This window comes from Schistocerca serialis, chromosome 2 (assembly GCF_023864345.2).
Source record: "Schistocerca serialis cubense isolate TAMUIC-IGC-003099 chromosome 2, iqSchSeri2.2, whole genome shotgun sequence".
In the NCBI taxonomy this organism is placed as follows: domain Eukaryota; kingdom Metazoa; phylum Arthropoda; class Insecta; order Orthoptera; family Acrididae; genus Schistocerca; species Schistocerca serialis.
In genome coordinates, this window is record NC_064639.1 from 327,058,250 (window position 1) to 327,077,251 (window position 19,002).

General features: G+C 46.3%; 1 protein-coding gene across 1 annotated transcript in view; it reads right to left on the bottom strand.

The window, feature by feature from the left end:
* Positions 1 to 19,002, bottom strand: part of LOC126455952 (uncharacterized) — a 312,305-nt gene that overhangs the window by 59,687 nt on the left and 233,616 nt on the right. Inside the window, exon 12 of the mRNA XM_050091709.1 lies at positions 5,739 to 5,882. Coding sequence (XP_049947666.1) covers positions 5,739 to 5,882 — 144 coding nt within the window. The remainder of the gene's footprint in view (positions 1 to 5,738; positions 5,883 to 19,002) is intronic.

The window sequence follows — 19,002 nt, forward strand, 5'->3', positions numbered from 1 at the left end:
ATGATTTCACAAGACGGTAAATGACAGCATCATCTGCAACAATCTAAGACGGCTAGAAAGAGATTTTCACTCTGCAGCGGAGTGTGCGCTGATATGAAACTTCCTGGCGGATTAACAGTTTTAATCTGCAAGGAAGTTTCAATCTAGGACGGCTACTGAGATCTTCTCCTATATTGTTAATATACATCAGGAACAATAGAGGGCCTATAATACTTCCTTGGGGAACGCCGGATATTACTTCTGTTTTACTCGATGACTTTCCGTCTATTACTACGAACTGTGATCTTTCTGACAGAAAATCACGAATCCAGTCGCACAACTGAGGCGATATTCCGTAGGCACGCAGTTTGGTTAGAAGCTTGTGAGGAACGGTGTCGAAAGCCTTCAGGAAATCTAAAAATATGGAATCAATTTGATAACCATTGTCGATAGCACTTATTAGTTCACGAGTATAAAGAGCTAGTTGTGTTTCGCAAGAACGATATTTTCTGAATCCGTGCTGACTATGTGCCACCACGAAATCATGATCAAGTTGTTTTACACGATAGTCAAGGAACATTAATAGAGGTGCTTGAGCATTTGCTGTTGTAATAGCTAATGGCGTATGTATTTTTTGATCCATAGATGAAAAGAATACTTGACCAGGGTCCAAAACTGAAGCTAAAGATTCAATGTTTCTTATAATAGCTGTACAGAATTTGCCGTCTTTATGCTTTACAGTCTGGTTTGTACAATTTAGTAGGAATAGTTACCACGTGTTTTTCTTTTTTCTGTCCTGCTGGGAAGGAGTCTTAAATATAACCGTGATCGACTGATAGTATAGCCTTGTTTACAATGTTTTGCAGCAACTTATAATTTCAGTGCGACGTCGATCGTCAGCTGCACCACCAAAAACTGCAGTCTCCTTTGTGACTTCAAGTAAACCCGATTGACTTTCTTTTACTCCAGGCTGACCACCAATATTTCGAATTTTAAGAGACGCTTTTAAGTCGAAATTACTATTTTATGTTTTGTTTTTCGGAATCACGACTTTTTTCTCTTGTTGGGCTGCACTGATCTTTCTCTTCAGTATGTTTCTTTCTTGTTGAATGTTTTTCGTTTGTGCTGTTATTCTTTTTATTGCTTCATCTGTCGCCAAGCATCGCGTGCTAACAGAAAGCTAATGAACACAGATTCTAGTTCTACAACTTTATTCCTGGAAGTGTTCTGACTTGGCATTGATTTAGGTACTGTTTGAGGTAACAGTCTTCCACTTGGCTGCATACTAATATCTTCAGTGTCTTCTGGTATGTCATGTTTGGTTTCCTGCAATTAAAAGCTAAGCATGTAAAATGTTGAATATGCGCATTTCACACAGTATATATTCTAAATCGTCCTGAAGAACCCAGCTACACTGTAATGAGAACTGAATTGACATCGACCTTCCGAGATTACCTCCAACAGACAGAAAGAAAGATACGGTTCCCGATTTTGCTTTATAATAAGTAGTGAATAACAACTGAGCGTAACTGACTGGGTTGTTCTGTTTTTCAATTTTTAGCGGTGGAGAACGTTAAAATAATATAAAACTCAGACGTACTTTTACGCCCATGGGCTCTACTTGTTTCTGTGGTTTTGACGACGAAGAAATATTTGAAAAAAATCTGTAATTCTCGCTCTCTTTTCCATCAGTTTTATTTGAATTTTGTTATTTGCGAATTCTCACTGTTTTTCAAACGTCGCCGTAAGGCGTTAACTTTGTCTTGTATATTTTGTTTATTTTTATCAGCATAAGCTGCACGGTAGACTTCATATAGTTTGCGGTAAAGAATACCTCAATCAATTTTTTATTCTTTTTAAATTTGTCAGTCGGCAACAGAAACCAAAACATTGCATTAAAACAAGCGTTCAGTGCATAGTGCTGTGGAATGTGGAAAAAACAGCAAATTGGCGCTCATGGGAAGAAGAACAACACCAAAAATGCAACAGGAGCGTAATATGTAAGAAACTGTCTACGCAATCTGCCACTGATGATGCCTTGCAGAAAATAAAGGCGAAACGCATATGGCACTAAAATTGTGTTTTATTCAGTTGCTGTCAGACGGTCCATAAGTAAAAATTATCAGTATACCGTAATATTCGACTACATGGTATGAACAATTCAACAAGGTCGAAATCAGAGCGGTGGTGCTTCTGTTAAAGTCTCAAAGGTGGTACTGGCCTTGCGACTTATGTCAATGTGGTCGACGCGCGACACCGTAGGTACAGCGAGCGTGAACAACAATCACATCGCGTGGCCGCCACGTGTGATAAAGTTGTAAAAACAAATTTCACCTTAGTAAAGAATGATTATAGAACTGGTAATGTTCCAAAGCTTTTCGTTAGAGTTGAAGTTTAGAGTTGTAATACAGAACGAAACAGTACTTCATACATGTAAGGTCGTGAAGCTTATGACTCGTCCCTCGTCCCCCTTCCCCCCCCCCCCCCCCCCTCTTTCACACGATGCCACACTTTGTTGACCCCCTCCCTCCTCCTTAACCTGTAACGTAATTTATGGCTGGCCCCCTCCGAACGCAGTACACAATGCTATAACATGCGTGCATATCCTTTCGCATTTAGCGCTTTCTTAAGAGCAATAAAGGAACAGCATTCTAACCACGAAAATATCCCTATACCGTAACATTACTTCCACTGCACTTCACTGTTGGCACTTCACGCGATGGCAGGTGTTTGGAACTGCGACAGGGTATAACGTGATTATCACTCCAGATTACTCTTTTCCAGTCATCCACAATCCTACAGCATAGCTCTTTAGGCCACCACAAGCGTCACTTAGTCGCTACGCACCGTCGTTGTGCTCACTGGACCGCTGGTATCACTTTGGAACTCTCGAGTGATCCCTTCCGCTGATTTCATGCGACTTATTACAGTCACCCTCCACAATGCTCGAAGGTGTCCGTCGCCAGGCTTCATGAAATCTGAGATCTGCCTTTTCTTAGTTTAGCTGGGGTTGTCCCTTCTCGATTCCAAGTCACAATCACATCGCTAACGATCAACTTGGGCAGCTTTAGAAGGTCTGAAACGTCTGTGATGGAACTCTTAGTCACTTGCCATCCAATGTCTAGTCCACTTTCGAAGTGGACAGAGCCATTCCGCTGTTACTTTTTCTCTACTGACAACGAAATTCTCCCCGACTCCTTTTACAGTTCCCGGTCCGCCTGTCATGACATCCAGTGGTCATTCCATGTTACATAGGGTGTCTTGATTTTCCTGATCAGATAATGTATGTACATTATGACTTAGAGTGAAATTTATTTCTCTATTCTGAGGCTGAAGGTTTCAAAAGAATACAAAAAGCTTTCATTGCGCTATGAAAGCTGTCCTTTTACAGATGTGCTTTTCCAGGTATGTTGTCATGCATTGTCCGGTTACCGTAGCCACAATTTGAAGTTTCATTTCTGCAGTTATTAACTTGCTGCTATAAATTAACGCAGTGAGGTGCCACATAAGTTGTTTAATTAAGTGGTAGTAGATTCGTTTGCTCGTTTGCAACATATTCTTTTTGAGAAATGCTATGGGGAGCTTAATAAAGTTTTAAATGAGGTTTTAAAAATTGTTCACTTTCTGAAAATTGTCGTCATACTCGTACTTCCGTATTTTCGAAGAACTACAAATAAACTGACAGCTGATCCGCTGGATGTTTTTATCTGTATGGTAACTACAACGTGTATCAGAATTAACCACAAACTATTATTCATTTGAGCCACTTTGCCGTGACGTCACGAATAAATAAAAAAAGAAATAATAATGTTACGCTGAGAACTCACGAACAGTCTCCAAGATCGGAAATCACTATTCAGGTCGTTCACTGATAATGAAACAAGCAATTAAATGATGGAAAATGGCAAATGTGTCAATCTGGTTGTGAGATGAGGAACTATACTTCGGAAACGAAGAGTAAAAAAATTACAAAGCCAAACTTGTGTGGTACAAGTTTGCCAGCGAAATCCGATAGTCTGATGCGTTGTTCACACTAAGTTACACACTGATTTATTATGTACGTAGTTTAAAATGTTGGTTAGCAGGTCCGTATCTGCTTGCAGCCCGCTTAATTGCACCACTGTACACTATTTTTCTGAGACGCACACTAGCTACGGTGTCGGAAAAAATCCCACTTAATCCTGCACTTATCCATCGTTTCGTAGCTCCTGCTCTGTTTGCACATCTGACTTCCACTAAAAGGGGAATAAGATGAGAACATACTGTTTCGTAGCTAGCTCGTTCACCTGATCTTGCTCCTACTTAATTTTATTGTTGCTGAGCCACGTGAATCGTCATTGATACCTTTACAGTTCTCCTTCCCCTGTAACAGTTTGTATCGTCATTATGTAATTGCCCTGTACGTAATTAATGTTTTAGGTGATTCAAGCCTCAAAGATGTGTCTGTGGCCAGTGATGATGCCAAGTGGCAGTCTGACTGCTTGGCTGATTACGAGAATGAGGGTTTGAGATGCGGCTGCAACCCCGAAACTACTCTCAAAGAAAGAAATACAAATAAACTAAACAAAAATAGTAAAATGTACCTGTGGAACTACTATTTGCAGAAAAATGCATTATAAGTTGTGGACGGACACGTAAATCTCTCCTAAATTAACGGAGAAGATAATGCAAAACGTTATCATTTCATGTCATCGATAGCCCTCAGCTCTTGTACAAACCTTGAAACCTTCGGTATCGCTTCGTCAGGGCACAACCAGATCGTCAACTTTCAACCTAAACCAGAGCTCAGTTCAGTATGTCAAAAAATGGTTCAAATGGCTCTGAGCACTATGGGACTTAACATCTGAGGTCATCAGTCCCCTAGAACTTAGAACTACTTAAACCTAACTAACCTAAGGACATCACACACATCCATGCCCGAGGCAGGATTCGAACCTGCGACCGTAGCGGTCGTGTGGTTCCAGACTGAAGCGCCTTGAACCGCTCGGCCACACCGGCCGGCTTTCAGTATGTCAGTATGACAAAAATTCGCATTCACATTTGTTGGCTTCGTCAATTAACAACCAATCTTACTCTTTCAACCAACCTAACCTAGATCTACGCTACATATCAGTCTGTCATCACAACCTACATTGCAAAAAATAATATAAACGTGAAAACAAATGTTGTTAGTGTTTTGCTCTCTTTCTGACTGCACACATGCGACGTCACGCGCCACATCATTGTGTCACGCATCAGAGCTTGCGATCAGTATCGGTAGGTTCCACAGAGGTAAATAAAGAACGGAGGTGGCATTACAGACTTCTGCTGTTCATTGTTTTGAAGCCAGAGTGGGCGACGTTTTAAGTAGTCCAAAACATAAACAGACTACTGTTTACGAGTGCTTCTTGTTCACTATTTCTGTCGTGTGCGAGTGATAATTGTTTTAAATACCAAAAATTATTCAGATTATATGAATAACATCGGGAAGGCAATTTCGAACGTTTTTCTGTTCTTAAATGTGTATTTGCTCTAGAAATACAACACTGTCAGAGTGACGTCACTGGGAAGTGCCACCGCGGTGTACTATGGGGGTATGAATGCGGTGAACCTGATGTTTTGGCCAATTAAGGTGGCGGACATCAGCTTCAAGTTTATGAGGTAATGCCACCGCCCCTCTATTTTTACCTCCATCGCAGGTTCATATATTCGCCATCTTTCAAGGCTTCAACGGTTTTTGGTTGTAATCTAAGAGAGTAAGTGGGAAGAGAGACACTGACCAGTTGCAGGACTTGCGTGGACAGGTTCCTGACGAACGCCAAAGGGTCCTCGAGGCCAGGGTCCTGCACCTGCAGCTGCTTTATGTTGCCCACCAGATGGCAGGCCAGCGCTGCCTGCTGCTCCGACCGTGCGGCGAACGAGTCCTGTATGACAAGAAGAACATCAAATGGGACCTCTGCCGCTGTGCGATAAAAGTCAAAGCTGTCTGCTACAGACATCTATCATACTATGGATAAGCACTTGTATGTGTCAAAGAACATATAGCCAGTCTTCCATCTGTTGGAGTAGATCCATCTTTCGTTAAGCACTGCAAAACATGTTTTAGCATGCTATTTAAACTTTGAGAAAACCAGCCAATAGTTCTGTTTGACAGGAAGACCGGTTAGCAACGATCCTTTTGACTTGTAGGGGAAAGTTTTCCTCCTCCTGCCATGAACATGCTCTACTTTACTGCTGGTTGGATCTGCCCAACCATTTAGTATACAGGGTGAAGAACAAATATCGCACTTGGTGGTCGGCATGCGATTCCTCATCCCAGTTCAAGACAAAAGTGTATCTAGAAAAACCTAGTCCCGGCAGTAGCCTTAATAGAAATCCGATTTAAAAAACGAAGCTCTTTCTGCGCTGTAACTGCGTGCAGTATGGCCATGAACAGGCAGCATGAACGCAGCACTCTGCCGGAGCTGTACCGTTAGCCCAGTGAGACGACTCAACGCCGTGGGGAACGGAGATGCAGCTTTGGCGATGTTTGAGTCGCTCTCACGCAGAAATTTTTTTCCAGTTAAAGCATCAAACTGCATCCAAATTACACCACCACAATGCGGTACCTTGTCTATTTCTTACTGTTATTGTTACCTTTATTTAAACATTAATAAACACGGTGGTCCATTCATCGTGACCGTGCCAAATATGTCACGAAATAAGCGTCAAACGAAAAAACTACAAAGAACGAAACTTGTCTAGCTTGAAGGGGGAAACCAGAAGGCGATATTGTTGGCCCGCTAGATGGTGCTGCCATAGGTCAAACGGATATCAACTGCGTTTTCTTAAATAGGAACCCCCATTTATTATTACATATTCTTGTAGTACGTAAAGAAACATGAATGTTTTAGTTGTACCACTTTTTTCGCTTTGTGATAGATGGCGATATAATAGTCACAAACTTATGGCTCACAATTTTAGACGAACAGTTGGTAACAGGTGGGTTTTTAAATTAAAATACAGAACGTAGGTACGTTTGATCATTTTATTTTGGTTGTTCCAATGTGATCATGTACCTTTGTGAACTTATCATTTCTGAGAACGCATGCTGTTACAGCGTGATTACCTGTAAATACCACATTAGTGCAATAAACGCTCAAAATGATGTCCGTCAAATTCAACGCATTTGGCAATACGTGTAACAACATTCCTCTCAACGTCATGTAGTTCGCCTTCCGTAATGTTCGCACATGCATTGACAATGCGCTGACGCATGTTGTCAGGCGTTGTCGGTGGATCACGATAGCAAATATCAACTTTCCCCTCAGAAAGAAATCCGGGGACGTCAGATCCGGTGAACGTGCGGGCCATGGTATAGTGCTTCGACGACCGATCCACCTGTCATGCAATATGCTGTTCGATACCGCTTCAACCGCACACGAGCTATGTGCCGGACATGCATCATGTTAGAAGTACATCGCCGTTCTGTCATGCAGTGAAACATCTAGTAGTAACATCGGTAGAACATTGCGTAGGAAATCAGCATACATTGTATCATTTCAATTGACATCTATAAAATGGGGGCCAATTATCCTTCCTCCCATAATGCCGCACCATACATTAACCCGCCAGGGTCGCTGATGTTCCACTTGTAGCAGCCATCGTGGATTTTCCATTGCCCAGTAGTGCATATTATGCCGGTTTACGTTACCGCTGTTGGTGAATGACGCTTCGTCGCTAAATAGAAGGCGTGCAAAAAATCTATCATCGTCCCGTAATTTCTCTTGTGCCCAGTGGTAGAATTGTACACGACGTTCAAAGTCGTCGCCATGCAATTCCTGGTGCATAGAAATATGGTACGGGTGCAATCGATGCTGATGTAGCATTCTCAACACCGACGTTTTTGAGATTCCCGATTGTCTCGCAGTTTGTCTGCTACTGATGTGCGGATTAGCCGTGACAGCAGCTAAAACACCTACTTAGGCATCCTCATTTGTTGCAGGTCGTGGTTGACGTTTCACATGTGGCTGAACACTTCCTGTTTCCTTAAATAACGTAACAATCCGGCGAAAAGAGTGGTCCAACTAAATCATTCATATTTCTTTACGTACTACATGAATATGTAATAAAAATGGAGGTTCCTATTCAAAAAAATGCAGTTGATATCCGTTTGACCTATGGCAGCACCATCTAGCGGGCCAACCATAGCGCCATCTGGTTTCCCCCTTCAAGCTAGGCGAGTTTCGTTCTTTGTAGTTTTTTCGTTTGATGCTTATTTCGTGAGATATTTGGCCCGGTCACTATCAATGGACCACCCTGTATAACATGAGCTTCTTTCACATGCAAACGACCATTTTGTTTCGTCCTTGACACAAATAAAGTCAATAGAAAATAATAGTGGATACAGTAACATTGCCTGTACCCAATGAGGTACAAAAAACACAATAGGTAGGCTACACTAGATTGCACATTATGCTACGCACAATAATTCAAATCAAATGGCTCTGAGCACTATGGGACTTAACTTCTAAGGTCATCAGTCCTCTACAACTTAGAACTACTTAAACCTAACTAACCTAAGGACATCACACACATCCATGCCCGAGGCTGGATTCGAACCTGCGACCGTAGCGGTCGCGCGGTTCCAGACTGTAGCGCCTAGAACCGCTCGGCCACTTCGGCCGGCTAACAGTAATTCCATTCTGTACACACGACGGTCAGGTTTATCTTCACAGCGCTGGCATGTACAAATGCGAGAAACGTTCAGTTTGGAGAAGGTGCTCAAAGCGACCATCTTGCGTTTGCAGTCAGTTCGCCACTCGCTGCGTCAACCATTGCCGAAACGGCGTGCACGAGATCTATTAGGTCGTGAACATCCATGGGTGTACTATAAACTTGTTTCTTTAAGAGTTCCCACAAATAATAATCTAGCGGATTAAGCTCCGGGGAACGACCAACCATTTCCCTCCAAACGCGTCTTTTAAATAATTGCCGCGCGGTTAGAGGCGCCATGTCATTGACTGCCGGAGGTTCGAGTCCTCCCTCGGGCATGAGTATGTGTGTTGTTCTTAGCATAAGTTAGTTGAAGAAGTGTGTAAGCCTAGGGACCGATGACCTCTGCAGTTTGGTCCCTTAAGAACTGACACACATTTGAAATTTTTTAAAAAAATAATTACATACATTTATTCTAAAGTGTGGCCGTGTACCATCATGCTGAAACCATAGCTGCCGCACCAAGTGGAACAATTTCTAATGCGTCAGGCAAAGTATTACAAAGAAACGTACAATACCGGGAGCATTCAACTTGCCCAGCAATAGGTAAGGTCCCAGAAGCACTCCCCCCACGATTCCAGCCCACAGGTTTATGCCAAAGCGTATCTGAAAGCCACGTTCACTGGTGACATGTGGGTTATGTTTCGACCAGTAATGGTTGTTGTGGAGGTTGAAAATAACTTCACGAGTGGAGCTACATTCTTCAGTCCATATTAAGTTAGTTACAAAACGTTCGTTATCTTCCACCTGATGCGAAAGCCATTCACAAAACTGTACTCGTCGAATGTGGTCTTCCGGTCGCTGGTGTTGAGTCAATGTGTAATGATATAGAAGCAGTTCTTCATTGTGCCAACACGTCAGCAACCAGTCTTTGAGATATCTGCAACTGCCTTGCCATATCACTGGTACTTCCCCGTGGCGATTATGAACGGCTTCAAGACTCGCGTCTTCTCTTTGTGGAGTATGTCCTTGGACGACCTCTGTGCATTATTTGTGGATGAAGATTCCCGTTTTCCCGAATGCGTTGCTCCAAGCGTCGAAAAACATTCTTATCGGGATGACACCTTTGTGGGTACCGTGCAGCATACGCACGAGCAGCAGCTTCATTATCGGAAGCACCAAAACCATATCGATGTATTCATAGCTTGTGTAGTCAATCGGGAGGCCACCTTACATGAGCTTGACGGGGCCAGTTACGTTTGCGCTGTGCGCTGTTAGTAGACACATGCATGCAATTTAATGCATCCCACTATCGTGTAATAGGCTATTGTCACGTGACAAAATGACGTCCTGCTTATAAACGACGAGAACTAGGGAACAGAAATCTAAAAAATAAAAAAATAAAAGCAGACGAGGTTTTTTTTTTAAATTACCGGGAACTTTTTAAGTACTAACGGGATTGTATTTCTTATTTTTTTGTCCTTGCATTCCTGAAATTATGTAAAACTACAATAAAATGAAAGCGAGTGCCACCACCACTTTTTCACTAAATATTTAAGAAAAAGCCCCAAAAGAAAAGCTCCACCACTTCAGGTGATGGCCCCTATCACGAAAGACCTTCATAACTTCTTTTTTTTTTTAAAAAAAAACATTGTTTGATACATGGAAGGTTTTTTTGTATTTTCTTTTATTTATTATTTTTGTTATTTAATTCTTTTATCTTTATCCATTTTATCATAAATCAGTCCATTCCCGTCGCACAAGTACGTCCTCGCAAAGATTGGCAATCGCCTTCGACATCAACGGGAAAGAAAATCCCGCGTGGTGGAGACACATCAGTAGATCATCGACGCACGTCTTCTCGTAAGTGTGCATGAATAACCGTTGAGGGGATCGTATCTGATCTGTAAAATGGAGAAAGGGTCATACGTCAGTTGCTCTTCGCATGGATGATTCAGCTGCGGGGGTTGAGGAAAACGCTCCGGAGAAAGTTCGAGAAATATTGATGGTACTTTGGGTTCTTGACTACTGCATAATGTCGGTCGTTAAGGTATTGCCATAAATCAAGGGCTGATTTGTGACCATCAACAAACAGGTAGTGGACTGCGTTTCCGCTAATCCAAGTCACAGAGCAGGTCATTTGCACGTGGAAAATAGTCCATGTCCGGGAAAAGAATCATTTGCGGGGTGATGCTGCCAGGAGTCGTGCGTGTGATGAAAGCCAGCATCTGGAGGACCAAAAGCCAAACATTACTTGAGTCGCAGCACACGAGTCGATGGCCATCGTCATCCTGCACGCCACACATGGTACGTAATGGTGATGGCGCCAGGTGGATCCGGTGGAGACGCGACTGGCAGACCTGCTCCCATTAACCGTCACATAACATTTGGATTAGACGTCCGAAGCGACAGTATGGGAGTGCACTGTCCGCCACACGGCATTCCATCAGACGAGGGGATTTTTTTTCTTCAATCACATTCGGCGGAAGCCGCGATTCCAGCGAGGCATAGAGTATATTGGCAGTCGGTAGACGTGGAGGGTGAAGCACAGACCTGATGTAGCTGTATCCAAGGAAGAAATAGCTCAAGTAGAAAAAGGGCGCTGAGACGACTATCAGCGGCAGTGGGGCAATAAGTGAGCTCATCAGCAGACTGGTGAGGCATGTCGAAGTGAGTCGCCAGATCTTGAAATGCGTGCTTACGAAGAGGGCTGTTGCTCAATGGTGCACCTGATACAGATTGAGTCCTCCTTTGTCCTGCGGGAGGGTGAGGGACTCATAGCTGACTTTAAATGACAGGCCTTGACACATAAAGGAACCCAATGCAGCCAACATCCTTCTGGCCATTGAAGGCGCGATGGGGAATGTCTGAGCCAAGTGCGCCATTCGCGACACGACATAAACATTAGCAAAACGGGTCCGTTGCAGCATGTCCAAGGGTCGGAGTCGATGGTCACAGAGCTCCGCTCGGATTCGGCGTAATAAGCGTCTACTGTCAAGGGCCACTGATCGCCGCAAGTCGGTTGTAAAATAAATGCCCAGACATCGCACCACGTCGTTGATCCGTAGGGGAGCGACGCATTCACCGGGCGGCCCACGGCATATAGGCAACGCGCGACATTTGCGAACATTAAGGACGCTGCCCGAAGCAGGGCCGTAGGATTCCAGCCAGTCCAGCGCTGCCTGAACATCGTTGACGTGGCGCAGGAGGAGGACCAGATCGGCCGCGTAACCCGTGCAACAAAATGTGTGTCCGCCAAAGTCAACACAGTGAGGAGTTGGCGGAGGCCGCAAAGTAACGATTCCATGCCGAGAGCGTTGGGTTGGGTTGTTTGGGGAAGGAGACCAGACAGCGAGGTCATTGGTCTCATCGGATTATGGAAGGACGGGGAAGGAAGTCGGCCGTGCCCTTTCAAAGGAACCATTCGGGCATTTGTCTGGGGCGATTTAGGGAAATCACGGAAAACCTAAATCAGGATGGCCGGACTCGGGACTAAACTGTCGTCCTCCCGAATGCCGAGAGCGTACAGGGTCGCAGAAAGAGGGCATCCTTGCCACACCGATCGTTGTACCAGGATGGGCGGCGTAAGACGACCATTGTGCAGGATCCTAGAATCGCTCCCCGGAGTAGACGTACTATGAACTCCACAAAGCTGTCTGGGAATCCCATATTCCACATCACCGCTGTCAGATAGGCGTTATCAACTCTGTTGAAGACGTGACTGCAATCAAGGGAGGCCAGGGCCCTTGTGACGCGCAGCGTCCGCGCAAGCGCTATCGTTTCATGGTATCGATAAAATGCAGTCCGGGTGTTGTAGTAGCCTCCTGAAGAGGCCTAATCGTGGGAAATAACATATTGGGCCATCCTCCTGAGACGTGCTGCCAAAAGCTGGGTAAAGATCTTTATATCACAGTTCAAGAGCGACTGGAGGCGGTAGTCACTGACAGAGGTTCCATCGTTTGGTTTATGAATAGGAACGAGCAATCGTTCGAGGAAGGCACTAGGAAGCTGTACTTAAGGGGACATCAAGTCACGGCATACACTCCTGGAAATTGAAATAAGAACACCGTGAATTCATTGTCCCAGGAAGGGGAAACTTTATTGACACATTCCTGGGGTCAGATACATCACATGATCACACTGACAGAACCACAGGCACATAGACACAGGCAACAGAGCATGCACAATGTCGGGACTAGTACAGTGTATATCCACCTTTCGCAGCAATGCAGGCTGCTAATCTCCCATGGAGACGATCGTAGAGATGCTGAATGTAGTCCTGTGGAACGGCTTGCCATGCCATTTCCACCTGGTGCCTCAGTTGGACCAGCGTTCGTGCTGGACGTGCAGACCGCGTGAGACGACGCTTCATCCAGTCCCAAACATGCTCAATGGGGGACAGATCCGGAGATCTTGCTGGCCAGGGTAGTTGACTTACACCTTCTAGAGCACGTTGGGTGGCACGGGATACATGCGGACGTGCATTGTCCTGTTGGAACAGCAAGTTCCCTTGCCGGTCTAGGAATGGTGGAACGATGGGTTCGATGACGGTTTGGATGTACCGTGCACTATTCAGTGTCCCCTCGACGATCACCAGTGGTGTACGGCCAGTGTAGGAGATCGCTCCCCACACCATGATGCCGGGTGTTGGCCCTGTGTGCCTCGGTCGTATGCAGTCCTGATTGTGGCGCTCACCTGCACGGCGCCAAACACGCATACGACCATCATTGGCACCAAGGCAGAAGCGACTCTCATCGCTGAAGACGACACGTCTCCATTCGTCCCTCCATTCACGCCTGTCGCGACACCACTGGAGGCGGGCTGCACGATGTTGGGGCGTGAGCGGAAGACGGCCTAACGGTGTGCGGGACCGTAGCTCAGCTTCATGGAGACGGTTGCGAATGGTCCTCGCCGATGCCCCAGGAGCAACAGTGTCCCTAATTTGCTGGGAAGTGGCGGTGCGGTCCCCTACGGCACTGCGTAGGATCCTACGGTCTTGGCGTGCATCCGTGCGTCGCTGCGGTCCGGTCCCAGGTCGACGGGCACGTGCACCTTCCGCCGACCACTGGCGACAACATCGATGTACTGTGGAGACCTCACGCCCCACGTGTTGAGCAATTCGGCGGTACGTCCACCCGGCCTCCCGCATGCCCACTATACGCCCTCGCTCAAAGTCCGTCAACTGCACATACGGTTCACGTCCACGCTGTCGCGGCATGCTACCAGTGTTAAAGACTGCGATGGAGCTCCGTATGCCACGGCAAACTGGCTGACACTGACGGCGGCGGTGCACAAATGCTGCGCAGCTAGCGCCATTCGACGGCCAACACCGCGGTTCCTGGTGTGTCTGCTGTGCCGTGCGTGTGATCATTGCTTGTACAGCCCTCTCGCAGTGTCCGGAGCAAGTATGGTGGGTCTGACACACCGGTGTCAATGTGTTCTTTTTTCCATTTCCAGGAGTGTATGTCCGTCCAGGTTGACGTCAGTAATTGGCGATACGTCCCATAAAACTCTAACGGGAGGCCGTCGGGTACCGGCGACTTGTGAGGCGCGCTGGCCAGTATAGCTGCAGTGACCTCCTCCCCAGTCCCGCATAGTGTGCCATATGTAATGCGAGAGATTTCCTCCGTCGCGTCAGGGGGATGATGGCGATCCGCGAACAGTTGACTATAGCGAGCGTGGAGAACATTCCCAATTGGATGTAGTGTTGTGACACACCGACTGTAGGCTAAAGTTACAGCATGAATCAGCGCTCGTCGACAACGCCTGCGTTCCGTGATGATGTGATTCGTCGATGGCCCTTCGTGGTCCATTCATGCATGATGCGAGCACGAACAATCGTCCCTTCGAGGTGCTGCCTCGTGAGGGCTTGTGGTCCCCGCTTTTGCTCCGGTCATTGCTTGCTGACAGGCAGGTGAATGAGGCATTGCGAACAGTCACGCAGAATGCGGTAGAAAAATCTAGTGAATGCTGCTTCCAGGCAGCGATCTCCCTGCCTTGACCAATCATCGCCTTCCTAAGCATCCATAGCAGCCACAATGAGAGTACGGCCAAGTAAGCTCCTCGCCGAGGGGAGCATGACGTCCACGTTGCCCCAACGAACTGTCGGTATTCAGGCGAATGTAGGTGTGTCACGTTCAGTTTCCAGGGGCCTCGCCCGTACTATCTGGCGGCGGAAGGTTACTGTGCATATATAGCCCGCATGGTCGTGAAAAGCAACAGGTCATATTTATGCGGCCCGTGTGCGCTGAATAATGGTGCGTGAGACACGGTCAATACTGCTGGAGGAATGGCTGGTATGTTGTGTGAACCCACCCTCTCCCCATGTACATATTCCCATGTGTCCATGAGCGAAGATTAGTTAGGATGGTGGAGAGCGCCGGAGATGGAGGTAGTGTGGCAGTTGGTCCTTCGGCGCCTGGGTGGAGTTAAAACTCCTACCGAAGATTAGGGCATCCTGGCGTCCCGTAAAGAGGGACGCGACCGCATCTGCGAAGAAAACGGACCGTTCACGGCTTCGTCCCGATCCAAAGGGCGCATAGATATTGATTCTGACGTCACGCAGAGTGAGAGCCATGCCTCTTGCGTCAGGGAGGAAAGCGACGTCTTCGGCAACTAGGCCATCATGGAGAGGGATTACCACGCCACTACTAGTGCCAGATGCATGTGAGACGTGAGCAGTGTATCCGAAAGAGCCGACGAAACCCTCGACATAGAGCTCCTGAAGGAGGTCAATGTCTGTATCTGCAACATTCGGCATATCTTGTAACATCGTCAGTTTATGGTGGGCACGAATGTTATTGATGTTGAGAGACGCAAGTCGGTATTGTTGGGCGTCCGCTCCTGTGGCGGCCGTCATGTGCGGCCCGCCGCATTGTCAATAACTGTGTCGCAGCTGTCCCGACAACCCTCATCGGGATATGCACTTCCGCAGCACTAGGCAGTAGCACAGCGTCATCCTCGACGTCATCAGCCCAGGAGCTCGTCGGTACAGGCACGGTGTCATGCGACGAGACGGCCGCTGTGCACGCAGGTGGAGTATGCACTGCAGGAGGGGCGTCACCCAGGTCGCTTAATGGAGGATTCGGCACCGCCGCGTCACTACTACGTGAAGCAGTCGTGGGGTGAGGAAGAGGAACATTATTGTCCACCACCTGCGTGTCAGAGGACTTTGTGTCATCGGACATGTTATCGTCATCTTGTGGCCCCATTCTTTGAAGATAATCATCCGAAGGCGCTTCCATGGGGCCTTTTGTTTACGTACATGCTGTTCTTTATTGGAATGGGAGCGGTTGTCCATCACCTTCTTGCCCGATGGAAGGAAGGCGGACGTCGGTACAATGCCAGGCGTCAGACTCATCTTCGTGTCACGGTCAGCGGTAATGGGCAGGCGAGTGTCTCCTCCCGACAGTGCCTCTGGTTGTAGTGACGTGAAAAGTGTCGGATTAGTCTCCACGACGGTAGTCATCACCTGCGACGGGTCGCATGGGTCATGCGGTAGGTCAGCAGTTGGTGCTGTGACCGCGGCATAGGTGACAGGAAGAACTGTGGATGGCGCAGTGGAGGCGGCGTAGCTGAACGGTGTCTGTACAAGCCGGTGCTGGAGATAGTTTTGGCGGACATGCCCTTCCTGACCGCAACCGGCGCAGCTACGGGGCTGTCTGTCATATATAACGATGGCCCTTCGTTCTCCTATAACCACATGCTTGACCAGTTCAATTTTCACTTGACAGATGCTGTTGAGTAGAGAGTACGTCTCAAACGTTTTCATTTTTCAGCCAGGTGACTGAGTACATTGCCATGCGGCTTAAATGCCGACATGAAGACGTCCGGCAGGACCTCGAACGGGAGTTCGAAAACCCGCATGGTCAATCATTACATCACCTACGTGTCCGTCGTGGTGCTTAAACCTGAGGTACGGCGCGTGGCGGCTCACAATTTCGGTTCACAGTTCTTCAGTGCGCGTCTTGACATATACAACGTTCCAAGTGATGGCAAAGTGAAGGCCAGTACATCCAACGGATCAAGGTGACGATCATCCTGTAATAAGTCCCCGATTTCGTAAGATCTTGGTCGTGAATATTCTGCTTGGAATGCGATTTTGATCGCTGTCCGGCGTTGAGAGTCTGCCATGGTTCTCTCGTAAAGAGGGACTCAATGCACGCAACCGCGGCGAGAAATAAACAAACGCGCGCTCGAGCTCCACAACAGGCGCGGCGCAGCGGAGGTCCTCGCCTCATGGCCGCGTAAGCCGAACTGTGTATTCGAACCATAGACCCATGTTGGATGTGGGTTTAATGTACCAGCAGTCTGCACAGTGAGCTACGACGGTTGGTACGATAGTGCAAGGTGATACACGTTCCTCTGTACATTCCTATCCGCTGCACAACGAGACAGTGTTGCCAACTTCTTGTTTCCATACATGTGATTTCAAAATGCACCCGATCTGATTTTGCTACATAAACTTTTGTCTTGAATCTGGGTGAGGAATCGCACGCCGACACCCAACTTCGGCATTTTTTTTATTCAACCTGTATACTCTTGTCTTGTTATATTGAAATGGGCACACTGAAGCAACATTGTCGAGGATTGTGGTAAGACAGTTGCTTGCTTGCACGGCATTTACGTCTTTACTCTTTACGTTGTTTTCAAATTTAATCACGTGAAATACTTTTGGACTGAATATTGTGCGAGCAATATTAGTACTTTGTTCGGTTTCGATACTTCGTTGGAACATATGCGAATCGATATCGTTTTCTGTTCACACATCTGAGTCTGCAAGTAGTTCATCTCATTGCTTTCAACCCACTGAATAATACTATGGGTGTTACTATGAGGCCGCGTAGTGTAGCCGCGCGGTATTAGGCGGCTTGCCACGGTTCGCGCGGCTGCCCCCGTCGAAGGTTCGAGTCCTCCCTCGGGCGTGGATGTTTATGTTCTCCTTAGCGTAAGCTAGTTTAAGTTAGATTAAGCAGTGCGTAAGTAGTTGTGAAATCTTAACGACACATTCGGGCCTGAGAAACAGACGAAGAGATACAGTAAATGGTTCAAATGGCTCTGAGCACTATGGGACTTAACTTCTAAGGTCATCAGTCTCCTAGAACTTAGAACTACTTAAACCTAACTAACGGAAGGCCATCACACACATCCATGCCCGAGGCAGGATTCCAACCTGCGACCGTAGCGGTCGCTCGGTTCCAGATTGTAGCGCCTAGAACCGCTCGGCCACCCGGGCCGGCTACAGTAAATAATTAAGCCCCTCTTCAGTAATTTTGTAAACGAACATTTCTGGGAGCACGAACAAAACAAAATTGTAAAGAAATTGATATTATCCGGCAACAAATTTTAGCTTAATAAAATGAAAGTTGTGACAAAGTAACGCATTTTAGTAGTTGAATAGATGGCTTTAGAATTAGGCCTAGCGATATAGAACACTAGAATTAACTGGAAGTGCAGATTTATTTAATTATTGGCGTTCTGTTCCATTATATAGGTTGAGCTAAGGGTGAAAAAAATACGGATTCCAGTGTGTTAAGCAAAGCGTGTAGTATGGAAAATTAATTTCATGTCGATCTTTCCGACGGATGTTTTACAGACACGAAATGCAATCTTCAAGAATTTTATTCCATTTTTTTAAGAACCCTCTTATCCAATTGCAACTACTCATGCGAGAATTAGTAAGAACGAAAAATTATAAAACTACAGACGTAGCCAGATTAAAGTCATGTCGAGGGTAGAAAGCCCTAAAATGAGTATTAAGAGATGAGATAATTTAAGGAAATGAATATTTAGTTATTTGTTGACATAAGGAAAGTAGTCCTTATAGCAACAACTTAAGCTCATAGCAATTGTTAAAATTGGCGACCAGAAGACTCAATGCATACATGAATGTTTGCCAAATTACGTCACGAACACTGTATGATCAAAAGTATCTGGACACCCCGATGTAGTGTGGAACTGACCATTAGATGCCGCGAGGGACGGAGTCGCCAGTATAAAAGGAGACGGAGGGTATTGCGTTGTCAGTAGAGAAGGAATAACAGCAGAATGGGTCGGCGAGAAGAGCTCAGTAATTTCGAAAGTGGACTAGTCATTCGATGTCAGATGACTGACAAGTCCATTAGGGACATTTCAGTCACTCTAAAAGCGTCAGATCGACTGTTGATGTGATTGTGAACTGGAAAAGGAAACTAATAACCACAACTACAGCAAGACCAATCAGACCTCATGTACCGACGGGCGGGGACCCTCAAGCGATGCAAAGAGTAATTGTAAAAAATCGCATGAAATCAGCGGAAGGAATCATTCGTGAGTTCCAGAGTGATAACAGCAGTCCAGCTAGCACTTTGA